The sequence below is a fragment of the Chelonus insularis genome, unplaced genomic scaffold (assembly GCF_013357705.1).
Source record: "Chelonus insularis isolate UGA/USDA-ARS -01 unplaced genomic scaffold, ASM1335770v1 contig_85_pilon, whole genome shotgun sequence".
Classification (NCBI taxonomy): Eukaryota; Metazoa; Arthropoda; class Insecta; order Hymenoptera; family Braconidae; genus Chelonus; species Chelonus insularis.
The window spans coordinates 192407-206647 of record NW_023276773.1 but is presented as its reverse complement, the minus strand read 5'-3'; the positions used below and the strand labels follow the sequence as shown (position 1 = coordinate 206647).

Below are 14241 nucleotides of genomic sequence, written 5' to 3'. Positions count from 1 at the left end.
AAAGAATTAAAATAGAATTGTTTTTCAAGAAGTAAGAGCTTTTTTGAGCTCTCACAGATTTTTGGCGTAAAAATTGGGAGATAAAGCTTTAAAAAATATTTTTGACAGTGGAAAAATAATTGAGATTATATTTTTTACGTAGTCTTCTTGAAAAAGAGAAGCAGAGCTTTTAAATGAGCTTCGAATTATCAAAATCGGAATATTTGTCAAAAATCTAGAGGGTTTTATACTTCCTATGATTTTAAAAATCAGAAATTTTGAAATTCAGCGCTTAAAAATTTGGTAGAGAAAGAGGATGAGTTGAATTATATGTTTCTATGAGATGATCTTGAAGAAAAATAGTAGAGCTTTAGAATGAGCTTTAAATCATCAAAATTAAATGATGTTTTGAAAAACTAGAGCTTTGAAAAGCTTTCAAAGATGAAAAATTTTGAGATTCAACTTTCAAAAATATTTTAAAATAAAAAAATCAACGGCATTTTCGTATCCTATTAGATCATTTTAAAGTTGATGCAAAGAGCTTAAAAATGAGCTTTAGAAGATCGAAATTTGAGAATTTTTCAAAAAGCTAGAGCTTGCGAAAGTTTTAATTATTTTTAACAAATAAAAAATGAGTTAAAAAATAATTTCCTCTATATGACTATATTATAAAATAAAGCAGAGCTTTAGAATAAGCTCTGAGACATCGAAATTTGACGATTTCTAAAAAAGCTCGAGCTTTTTAAAGATCCAATTAATTCCAAATACAAAAAATTCTTAAATTCACTCCAAAAAATGTTTTAAAATCAGAAAAGTAACTTTAAAAATTTCTTCCATGATTCTCAAATATTCCAATCCAAATTTAGAACGATTCCAAAAGCTCAAAGGAATCTTTTGTTCACTAAAAGATAAATCTACAGCAAATTTTCGCACAATAATAAAACTAATGTAATCAACTGATTGGATAGAAAGCAGAACACGCGAGAGAGAAGTTATATGGTTGAGTTTAGGACTTGGTTAATTACCCAAGGGTCGAGGTTAAAGCTCGCGCGAGAGCCGGAAGCGGAAGTTACTGTCGTCAGTTGTAAGCTTTCTGCACAAGCTTAGATGTTTTAGCAATAGGGATTGGATATCATGCGAGTATCTTGCTCTGACCGTGAGTCAGCCATTTAAGCACATTTAAAATCATCTAGAGGGGGGAGAGGGGGGGTAAAAGCATCGCGTGCACGTCAACTATTGCTCTTCTCTCTCCCTCCCTCTAGAAAACACCCCCACCCCCTTCTTTCTTGATTTTCACCAAGCAAAGTTCGATTTTGAATTCAAGTTTCACTAGAGCTTTTTTTTTTCATGAGAATAGCAGTAAATAAATTTCCGAATATTTTTGTGCAAGTAAGTCATTAAAATAATGAAGAATTTTCGAATTTTAATTAAATTGGGATCAAAGTTACTTTTTTCATTTAAAAGTGATTAAATTTTTTTTATGAAAAAGAGTAATCGATTTTCGTAGTTTATACATTTCTCTTGAACCCAGTAGTACTTGGGTCCTTTAAATTACTTGGGTAGTGAAGGAAAAACAATAAAATCAGCGAGTTTATAGTGTGCGAGAATGAGGGGAAGCTACAAACCCACGGTTTAATTTCGTCAGGCAAACGGAAATGTATGGCTTTTCATCCTTTGTATGACTCAGTAATCGCAATTCTAATGACATACAAAACCAAACCAAGCACTTTATTTTCAATAGTCAATTCAATTTGAAACATTCATTACTTTCCAGTATATTATTAATATTCTTTCTCATGTCGAAGGTAAATTGCGCTTTAATGAGATCTATTTTATTTAAATATTGGAAATATATTAATTTTGAATAATTATTATTTTTAATTACGACGTGAATGTGATGGGTTTGTTTAAAAATTATTGCAATTAAAGTAAGAGTAATAAAAGTAAATTGACACCGGGGTTGTATAGAGCAGACGATGGCCGATTCAAAACAGTACAATTTAAGTCATTTTTCATAACCGGAAGTGAGGAAAAAAATTAATAAAAGCTGAGAACAATTTTTATAAAAATTTTGACTTTTAGCTGTAAGAAGATAGTTATGTTTAAAAATTAATTGTGAGTAAACTAATGATGATAAAGACTAAATAAGACTAGGGTCATGTAGAGCGGGAAATTTCCGATTCCAAACACTATAACACAAGCTTATTCCTCGAACCGGAAGTCATGAAAAAAATTAATAAAAGCTCAGAACAAATTTTCTGGAATTTTAACTTTTAGCTGAAGTAAGATAGGTGTGTTTAAAAATTCATTGTGAGTAAACTAATGCTGATATTAATTTGATTCTAATTCCATTGTGTAGATCAGGAAATTTCCGATCTCAAACACTATAATACAAGCCATTTTCGCTAACCGGAAGTGGTGAAAGAAATTGATAAAAGCTAAGTACAATTTTTTTTTTTAATTTTGACTTCTAGTTCAAATGAAATAATTGTATTTAAAAATTAATTGTAAGTAAAATAATAATGATGGAGACAAAAAAAGACTAGGGTCATGTAGAGCGGGAAATTTCCGATTCCAAGCACTATAATACAAGCTTATTCCTCAAACCGGAAGTGAGGAAAAGAATGTAGAAAAGGTAGTGTTATATGGAAAAAATGATGTTAAATTTCTTAAAAATACTTTTTTTGCATTAAAAATGGGATTATTTATTAAAATATCAGCGGAATTTTAGTGAAAAGTACAAGAAGGTGTACTTGAAGAGCACAAAACTGCTGGAATGAAAAATTTAAAGCATTTTCGTACCCTTTTACTAATACCAAAGCACAAATGAAATTTGCCTTCCCTTTTCCTTGGGAAATTTTTTTTTTCCCTTTGCCTTGCAAATAGCAGTCTTTTGTCGAGTGCCATTGGGCACTACTTGCAGTATGTAAATTGGCATTTCCGTCTACTTCATGTAATAAATACGTATTAAAGGCCTCAATAGAAAAATTCTGAAGCCTTATTTCCTGTGAATTCGCACAAGAGTTATTGTAATCAGCAGCATTGATATCCAGTTTACTTTCTCTTCTTCACCTCGAATTCTCTTTTTTTTTCTCTCTCTCTCTCTCTCACTTACTTTTTTTATCCACGCATTTCGTTTTGCCTTACGGTCGAGTGACTTTTCCGTCAATGCGACGCTTGTTGCAATGTTGCGTGTACGTGTTCAGAATTTTTCCTCACATCAATTTTATTTCCAATTTGCAATAAAAATTGAAAATACCTAGGATTTCTTTCCTTCCAATCTCTACTTACTCAATTCGATTTTATTGACGTTTTATTTTTTTACTGCACGAGAAATATTTTTCAAAACAAAGGAGTCCATTGTCAGGCGACATAAAAAGTATGGAAACACTGACAATCACGTTTATTAACACTTTAGTTAAACCAGTTATTGGAAGGAAATAATTCATTATTTAATTTACTTTAGTGGAGAGTGAGGAAATGATGCCATTATATCACTCAGATCTATGAATATTTGTTCTCAATATCAAATTGATTATTTATTTATTAAGAATTCTTTTCTATAACACATGCATTTAATTAAAAGGTTAGGGTAATGAGGCCCGGAATGACCTTATTACCGCACGCCGTGAAAAAATGGGGTTATTATGACATTTTAACCTATAAATATTAGTTCTAAGTTATTTTTCTGAGCAAATTGTGTGAGTATTTCAATAATATGATAATTTTTATTCTTTACGATGCATGTATTTGATTAAAAGGTTAGGATAATGAAGTCAGAAATGACTACATTACCGCACGCCGTGAGGTAAAATTAGCACTAAAGTTTTTCTACAGAAATAAGATAAAAATAAATGTTTAAATAAAAAAAAAACACTAATATTATAACTTATATTTAATTAACTAATCAATTTTTGGAGATGGCATATTTTTACTCACTCTAAAATAAAATACAACATGTTTTTCTTTTATTAAAAAGAATTATTTTTAAAAATTTTGTTGCAAAAAAAGTGTTTAAAAATGAAAAGAAAGAATTGATTAAGTCATGTAATGGAATGCAGTTTCCATGATAGAAGTCGAGCAGTCTTGGCAAAGGTTAATGCCCTGTTGCAGAGAGTTACGTGAGCTTGACCGAGCCTGACACCCTCTAGCAGGGTCCAATAAACGTGTACGGGTGCAAGAGGCTTTAAAACAGCACCAACCTTTTATGCCTTACGAATCTCCCTCTTTTAAGCACGCGTTACCTACAACCTGCTATTAGTGGCACGAAGTGTATTTCGAACTGCTCACTGCAGTCATCCATGTTAGTAAAAAAGTCCTTGCCAGAGACTAAAAGCATTTGATGAATTAACAAAAGTCATTCCACCAGAAATAATCACCCCAATCATAATTCCTCTCTTTGTCCGCAGTTTTTAATGAGACTTTCGTAGAGTTAATTGAGTTATTACTTTGCATTATTATACAAGTCGCTTCTTTTAAACGGAAATTGTCTAATTTTCTACATTTTCAAAATCCACTTCAACAATTAAATTATTTTATGACTTCCGGTTAGCGAAAAAGCTTTGTATTGTAGTGTTTAAAATCGGAAATTTCCCGCTCTACATAATGAAATTAAAATCTAATCAATACCTCGATTAGTTTACTTGCAATTAATTTTTAAACACAGCTATCTCACTTGAGCTAAAAGTCAATTTGAAAATTTCTGAGTTTTTATTCATTTTTTATATCACTTCCGGTTGTCAAAAATCGGTTTTATCATAATGTTTTAAATTTGCAACAATCTGCTCTACATGATCCTACTCGTAAAAATTTTTTATCTCTATTAGTTTACTCACAATAAATTTTTAAATGCAGTTATCTCATTTGATGTGAGCTGAAAATTAAAAACTAAATAATGTTTAATTTTTATGAATTTTTTTCAAGACTTCCGGTTGGCGGAAATAGCTTGTATTATAGCTCTATACAATGGAATTAAAATCAAATCAATACCTTCAGTAGTTTACTCACAATTAATTTTTAAACACACCAATCTCCTTTCAGCTAAAAGTCAAAATTTCAGAAAATTGTTTTGAGCTTTTATTAATTTTTTTCATGACTTCCGGTGGTCAAAAATGGTTGTTATTGTAGTGTTTTGAATCGGCTATAACCTGCTCTACATGATGGCACTCTTAAAAATTTCTTATCTCTATTAGCTTACTCACAATTAATTTTCAAACGCGGCAACCATCAAAGCAAAAAAATCTAGAATTTCTTTTCTACCACTCTAGACCATTTTCACGCATTTTCTCGATGCACGTCCGGTTGAAAAAATTCTTTTTTTCACCTCCAGATGTTGGAACCTTTTAGGATGAACCAAGAAAAAAATTTTCTAGCAGCTGTACGAGTCATGGTTATCCGTTATCTTAAGTAAAACCAGTAGGATTAATTGGTCTAATCAACGTAAAAACGTTTTCCCTGGACAGATTGATTCAAAGGGTCGAACGTGACGAGCAGAATAGAAGCGTGCGTGATGAGATTGTAATAGTGATGTTGAAGGATTCACAATATACACATACATGTTATATATAATATTGTTGAAACATGGAGACGCTTGGCAGAAACATTGGGTTCTTGAAGGGGAGGAATAGCGCGTGGGTTGTTCGCTTGTCGATCGGGCTCGAGAGAGGGAGTTTCATTTAAGTTAGAAATTGCTTCTTCCGTAGCGATGATGGGCCGCAAATTGGGCGCGAAACAGAATGCGGAGGAGAAGCCGTGATGTGTTAAAGAGGAAGGGAAGTGGAGAAGCAGAGATATAGGACAAGGCTGTTGGGATATACCAAGTGATAAACGGCATAAAAGGGTATATTGATTTTTGCAATATTGGTCGAAAATAACTGCATCATTTTCTTTTCATCGTTTTCAATTTTCCTACCAAGTATAACAGGCATTCAGGATTGATTGGACTCTAACTCATGCCTTGGACTATTTTTTAGTTATGCTTTTTATTGCTTCAACGAAATTAGAAAAAATTATTTTTAAATCCAGTTGATGACATATCCTAGATTATCTTGAACATTTCATTAGAATACAGGTTTCAGAATAATTTTTTCTAATTGTTTATAACAAATTGTAATTGTTGTAAGCAATATCCAATGGTTTGAAGTTATATGTAGTGATGAGCAACAATATTTCGTCAATGTTGATCCAATTCATCATCAATAATGATCATTCAATAGCTGGAGACTCTTTTTAATTGTTTACAACAAATTGCGATTGTTATAAACAATATGAAATAGGTGAGAGTGATGTGTGGTGATTGAGAAGAGTATTTTGTTAATACAGATCCAATCTGTCAGCAGCAGTCATCACTTGATCGGTGCCAACTATTTTTCATTGTTTATAACTCATTTCAATTGTTATAAACAATATGGAGTTGTCAAGAGTCATGTGTAGTTTGTTGACATTGACCCAATGACATATTAATATTGATCATCCAATAGGTACAAGGTATTTCTAATTCTCCATCACTCTATTTATTTTATACTTTCTTTGTTATCAAAAAAACACCTCGACCGAATTAGTTGAAACTTCTTTCGGATCTTCTTTGTTGCATCATCTTTCGAATAAAATCAGTACAAAGTCGATATCTTCATTCATCCTCGAGATTTCGTGAACGGAAAAAACCCTGACATACCTACAGACATCTTCTTGAAAACTAGTCAACATGGATCTCCATACTTCAAAACATGGAGACATCATGGAATCATCAAGCTCCAGAAATCAACCTCATTACAATAATTTCCTAATAGCAAGTTAAAAGATAGAAAACATCTTCAATGTTGATAAAAAAAATAGTTCATAAATTGATGAAGTAACTCGAGTAAGGTAAATGTTATTTTGTATCTTTGCCAAGTTCTTGTTTTACAGAGAGCTGCTATATAGCATCCGTTTGTCTAGGCCGTCATAAACCGATTCCTTTCCTAAGGGAAATTCTCGTTGTCGATCAAGGAAACCCGAGATAAGCGACTAGCAACCTCACTTGTCTTCCTTTATTTCATTTTACCTAGTGATTTTGACATAACTGCATTTTTCTTTGAACAATCGCGTTTAACGAGATCGGCTTGGGGAAATCGAGAATTTTGTTTCCCCATTGAGGGTCTGATGAGGGATCTTTGATCTGTTTGAAGACGAGAATGAATATCAATTGCTGTCGTTGCGGAAATTATATTGAGTATAGAAGACAAAGGGATGTGCTATTATCGATGTAAGGGAAAACACTTTGTTGAAGATGAACTGTAAGTATTTGATATCAAAAGTTATCATCATTAGTAAGAGCAAGACAAGTCTTAAAGGGTTACCCTGAGAGTAGAGCTGATGAGTAAAAAAAGAAGAAGACTATTTAAAATGCTGAGAAACCCTAAGATCCTAGAGTATTTGAACAATTATCCCAAGTTGGAGCACATCCAGGGTTGTAAAGTCGATCAATGACCCTCTTAGCTCCAACTTCCTAGACCTTCTATCACCGGGATTCACTTGTCTGACTTGGAGAACAGCTTAACCAACTAGTATATACAATCCTTGGGTGAGATATGATTCTCTTTGAATTTCCGTTGACACATGTTTACTTTACTAGAGCATATTTAGGTCGTATTAAACCAATAATAGATACTCTAGAGTCATTCTCATTCACCATCTCTATATCAAATGGCTGAATGTAAATGACTGTTCCATCATGACATGGATTTAGGAGTAAGAAAAGCACAATTTGTGGTCTACGTCTTACATAAAAGGAACGTGGAATGCCCAACAGTCTGTAGATTACATCGCGAAACGGAATTCCGTTGCGCAGGTTGATATATTCCGTCTGCAAGAGCATGACCAACCCGGAACTTTGATCGCAACTCGAATGAATACTCGGAATAGCTTCCGTCTCATTAGAGCTTGGGGGATGCCAGCCCTTTGGAGGGTCACAAAATATAGCGTGGTGTTGATACATTCGTCACGCCACTGCAAAAAATACTTAGTCACTCGTACCATTCTTATGGCGATGATTGAAGACACATTTATCAATATATCCTGGATAGAAGCTTCTATGTCATATCCTAAATTATCTCCGGGACTCTAGGGCTTATTATTAGTCAAGAAATCATGTTATAGCTGGGGACATGATGAAAGAGTATCCTAGCTGATGTTTGATCATCAAAAAAAAAGCTAGGAAAAGATGATAAATAATTTTTTTTCAAAGAAATAAATAATGAGATCGTTTAGAAGACTTCGTGACCGATTTCTAGAGGTACTTGGGAAGCAAAATTGAAGCATGAGAATCCTTTGAAAGATTTAATAAAAATTAGATGATAAGAAAATGTTGGAAGACTTCAAAGTTGATGGACTTGGTGATTGGAAAAAAATGTCAGATAAAATTATAAATACCTTGTGATCAAGAAAAGAGTTGTGTCATCAGGAAGGACATAATTTCCGATTCCTAGAGTTTGAATGAAAACATTACAACCCTCTTTTTCAGTTTCTATTCCCAGAGTAGATACACATGAGCTATAATTACTGATCGTCACTGTATACAGCAGTGTAATGTTCTCCTCATGATGATATTGGATGCTTCTGTCATGCTAATCAAAAGAGGTAATTGATCAAACCATTACTTGGTGATGCCTTAGGCGCCAAACAACCCCATCAATGATAGCGATTCGCAATCCTGTATGCTCAAGGGTCTGTATTTGTTCAACAAAGAATAAATCGTGATGATCGATGGTGTCTCAAGACTCTGTTGTCTACAGCTATGACTTGAAACTCTTGTTTCTAGTGAATTTATTCATCCGGAAACCACTTCCACAAGACAAAGTGCCGGATATTTTACTTTGGACGCTACTGTTTTGAGAGTCATTGTGATGAGAATGAAAAGTCAATTCATCACTGGTAACATCTTTCTATGGAATTTATGTAGGGCTTTTAATAATGAAGATGGGGATGCAATTGAAATGATACTCAAACAATGGAGTTTTATTGCAACCAAGTAGATCAATTGTCCTTTTGCTGAATGATGATGATGATGACTTGGACTTAAATAATAATGTTGTTTCAACAAATGACTTTGGATAAATGGATTTATTTTTCTATCATTCCTAGATGACACTTTGATGTCTTCAATTAGTTGGAGAAAAATATTGTGACGTTGTTATGAGCTTAGTTTCTGTTGTTATGAATATTAATAAACTTGTTTAAATAGTTAGCAAACTTAACCGAGCATCAATTGAATGAATTAATTAATATTTAATTAAATATCAACATCAGAATAATTACTTTTTAATTGTTCAAATAAACTTGATATTTAGTAGACTTAAATGTTTTGATGATTTGTTGGAAAACTCAAGAAGTCATTTGATCAGCAATGATGTTGTGCTAAATTCTCCAAGAAGCAAGAATTTATTGGATGACTTGGTTGAAGAATGAAGAATGTTTAAGTTAATAAAGTGCTATGTTTATCATCTCTTGGTGAAATTGGAGCAAATTTACAACACATTTAGAGGTATGAATTTTATATAGAGTACTAGTATGATCCAGGTGTTACTATAAGGGTGTATTCAAAGACACGGCAGATGCTGTGTGACCTATAACACCTTCGAAGGCGATACGTCATTTGCTGACAAGCTTGTACTATACTCTACCATCGCGGTAAGCCCTCCAGCATGCTACGAATCTCCGCACGTGGCCCAGTCTACTTCCTCACTTCATGTCTCGTTCATGATGTTTGAGTTATGTGGAGACATGACTTTACATTATTGCATATGAACTACGACACTGATTTCTAGATTATTTGAATTTGATATTAAATTTCAAACGACGAGCTTCAACAGAGAATATGAAGGTGACAGATTTTCTCTATTGAGAAATTTTTGCTCTAGAAAATTTATGGTATTATTTTTTGATGCTTTTTTTTTGCGTATTTTAGGTGACATTTTTCTACACCAAATGCTCCTAAAGCTTATCAGAAATAAATTATCAGAGACTTCAGGACTCTTGTTGGATCACGAAAAAATGGATTACCAGGAAACTGATGATGCTGATCATCAAAAAAGAAAACAATCAACATTGAAAAAAAAATATTGGTGTAGGAAGTATTGTTACAGATAGATTGCTGTTAGAGCAATACTGGACGCGTTCATAACCTCACTTCTGATCATAAAATGATAATATTAACGACATTTGAGATGAATGCTATTTATTATTATCATGTTTTTAGTCCAATTTCTAGACAATATTAAAAATAGCTAGTAAAGTTAATAGTTGCTGATGGTTTTCAGTAAACTACAAATTTACCGAAGACTCAGTAGTTTTCCGTCATTTTACCAACTACGCAGTAACATTAATTCCATTTTTCGCCACCGATTAGAAGTTCGCTAGTGTTGTTTGATCGTCATATTTATCTATCTGGGGTTAGCATGGATTGAAATGCGAATTGATTGTAATTGGTAAGTAATACATTTTATTCTTTATTACTAGTGAAATTAAAATTGTTTATTATATATGAATATTATTCTAAAACTGTTTTTTCATTCAATCAAAGCTTTTAAGTTTCATATTATTACTACAGTAATTGCTCAGATCCTCCACAATACATTTTATAACAATTTCATTATTTATTATTATGACTTAACCTCAAAACTATTTTTAATATAATAAATAAAACACGTTTGTGGTTCATATCTAATAAATAAAAAGTATTTATAATCAAAATTAGTCATTTTTATGTATATTTTGAAAAGTATACTTTCACTGGACATCAGCACTGTAAATTTTAGTGTTTTATTTTAAAACATTAAAAGTGTTTTAATATGACGTCAACGATTTGATTAATATTGTCTCAATTCTAAAACGTTTTTAAGTGTTTTAAAATCTAAAATTTACAATGAGTAAATGTCTCCAAGATTCACCACTTAATTTTACTGACTCTTTAAGTACATTTTTACTGACATTCAGTAATGAACCTTCAGTAACGATTTACTTATTAAATTCAAGAGAAAGTTCAAAGCATTATTCCTAAAGCTATAAACTCTTTTCAGTGCATATATTATTATAAAACCAGCTGAAGGTATTTTTTCCATCATCGTTTTTATTGGAAGAATATATTTGTCATCAAGTACTGGTGCTAAAGAATATGCGATCATGTGCATCAAAGAATATTTCATCCAAGATCTCCATCACTCAGATGAAAAAATAGAATTAAATGTTGGATCCAAGTGGAATCAAATAAATTCTCCAACTCACCGTTCCACTCACGAGCAAGATGTGTGAGCTCACAGTCCGTGAGAGTTTCGTCTGAAGCGTTTCCAGAAGTAGGAGTATCACTAAGACCAGCAGCACTTCCGGTAACGTGATAGAGTGGATGTTGTTGTTGCTGTTGTTGGAAGCCACCACGTTGTTTATGTTGACTAGTCGTAGTGTTGTAGTGATTATGTTGTGACTGGCCGGCTTGGTGATTATTTTGGGAATAACCAACGCGACCACCTCGTGGACCCACTGAATTATCCTCGCCCTCGCTGCCGCTTAGGCTGTAGGCCGGGTGGAGCCGTCCCTTCCCTGCAAAACAAACCATGCAATCAGTTAGATTGGATCAATATATGCATTCTGTAATAGTTTGGGTATTCAATCATCCTAATAATCTGAAATAATACAAATTACTTCCATAAATATGTGTAAATTGGTCTGAAAGATATCATGAAAAATGATTCAATTATTCGTCATTTTTTCAGTTAAAAGCCATGTTGTTAAATTAAAAGCCTCATTTATAGCACGCAATTGTTGCTTTCAAAGTTGTTGAAAATATTCCCCTGCTTTTCGTAATGAAATCAGATGTAATTATTTAAGGGTTTTAACTTCTTAATGGTGGCGGTATTCATCAAAGATTTTGGCATCTCGTGACACATCTTAAACACCATTAATTTCTTCGCCTTTTGATGTTTATTCTTATTTTCCTCAACTCCTTTTACTTTTATCCATTCCAAATTCGACTCACTCACCATCACCAAAACCGGTTCCACCTGACTCTACACCTGGTAGTATTCCTTGTCATCTGGGTGATAAGTTCTTGGTACTTTTGCACCAGATGCTTTGACTCATGTCAAGAACAGCTTCAAGGAAGGAAAAATATTGTAGTGATGCAGCTTATTGTGTCTTTTTAATTATGATTAATGAGTAATTAAACTCACACACACACATATTGTGCTTTATCAAAAGAACATTAAGTTTTTGGAATCAACTGTTTCATTTCCTGCTTTATAATTAGCTTTGATAGTCATGTTGGTTGTTGGATGCCTTTCTAAATAATAGCATACATGCTTTTTAAAACTGTTGGAGTATTTTGTTTGTTGGATAAAAGTGCTTTGATTAATGGTCCTAATCTTTATTATTTACCAGCACCAAACCTAGAATTAGATAACGTCAATAGTTTTCCAATATCTCTATCCCTAAAATAACGAAACAAATTTCCTCTATTTTATTCACCACTCTGACCATTACTTTCAAAATAATCCTATCCCAATCCACTAGCATGTCTGTATCGATCCTCACCAATAATATCCTATCAAAAAATAATGTAAGAAAAAATCACCAATACACCTGTCGTATTTTTTCCTTGGATTTTCCTTGGGTTATCGATTCTAGAAAAATCAATTAACAGAAAAAAAAGACTTGAAGCAAGGCTAACCCGTATAATAAGGTGAGTTTATTTCCGAGTCCATTTAGGTATATTTAGCCTTTAGCAAGTTATTATCTTAGTATTTTTAATTCATCACAACATGGTTAATTGATGTGGTGGTGGTATCGTCATTGATTCGTGCACCTGCTCTCTCGGCATTTCTCTGCAGTCATGGATCCTTTGCTGATGGCATTCCACTCCTCGTTAGGAGATGTGCGGCATCAGAGAAAAAGCAAGAGAATGGGATCAAGACCAAGGACGTTTTGAAAACAAAAAATGATTAATCTACAAGTCACTTTCTTTCTCTACTTTGGATCTCTTTTTCTTTTTGCACTCGTTCCGCTTCCATTTCTGCTATGTTCTCTTCATGCTGGCTGTTCTACAGCTTGAATGTCAAGTCCAACATGATAAAAAGAAGACAGTCGACAGCATTTTGACCTTTAACGAATCTTCCGCCATTAGGTTTCCATCAGTATTTAATCGCTGAGACGCGTCTACACGCCAATCACTTTTCTCGTAGATGATACAGGATTACCTTCCACTTCTTGGCGGACATTCCATTTCAAATCGCTTCTGATTATTGTGATGAATAGAAGTCATCGATTGTCTCGCTTCAAGAGAATCGAGTAATTGATGGCAAGTCAATGTGTGAGAACCTTTTTTTTTCTAACTGTATCTTTATTTTGTGAGCTTTTAGCTATTTAATTATTAATCAATTATCAGCTCTAGATGATAGCAAGCTTGGATACATTGATTGAAGCAGTTCAATAGAACTTCAGCAAGAATCATCATCAACATGTGACAAAAAACATGTCGATGATAGGTTGTTGATTGTTGCCAACACCTAGAAGTGTGCTAACAAACATATTGAAGTGTCTTCTAAGTGAGTCAATTTTCAATACTGTGAAGCTGGGTTTTATTGAAGTATTTATTGAATATTTCTAATTAAGGTGATGACAAAGATATTGCTCTTGTGGTCTAGCTGAAATCTGTTTTATTATCTCTATGCTGATGAATAATAATCTAATTCTTGAAATAAAGTGTTTTTAAGGTCAAAAAACTTTTCATCTTTTTTTAATTCTCATTCTACCCAACTGATTTCTAACTGATAGATTTGATCATTATTTTTTAAAAATTAAATACAGCTATCATACTATCATCATCAATTTTTGTTTTAATAAGAGAATGATCTGATCAAAAATGATCTTCAAGAATATTATTTCATTATTGACAATAAGTTCAAACACCTGCTAATGTTTTTAATATTCATCTTCAAATCTCCAGCTGCCTTCACAACGATTCTTTCAGTAAGTGCTATATTATTTAGTGGTTATCAAATTATTTTCAAGACCCAAAGTATTTGGGGAATATGATCTTGAAATCAGTTAAGGTTTAAACCCATCAGGACAGACCAGTTTTGGACTTCTGGAGAGATGAGATCCAGGGTTCCAATGCTATCAACAATGTCAATCTGACTCCAACTGAATGAACAATTTATTATGCTTCAATAAAATACATACAGACTTTGAGAAATTATTTCTATTGAATATATCAATTGGAATCATTGTTAGAAT

The 14241-nt window shown here is 32.9% G+C and overlaps 1 protein-coding gene across 6 annotated transcripts in view; it reads right to left on the bottom strand.

Annotated features, from left to right (window-relative positions):
* Ten-m (teneurin transmembrane protein Ten-m) overlaps positions 1–14241 on the bottom strand; it is a 272219-nt gene that overhangs the window by 132136 nt on the left and 125842 nt on the right. For all 6 annotated transcript variants that reach the window (XM_035090691.1, XM_035090690.1, XM_035090692.1 and 3 more), the window contains exon 3: positions 11239–11550. In XM_035090691.1, the coding sequence (XP_034946582.1) occupies positions 11239–11550 (312 nt within the window). The remainder of the gene's footprint in view (positions 1–11238; positions 11551–14241) is intronic.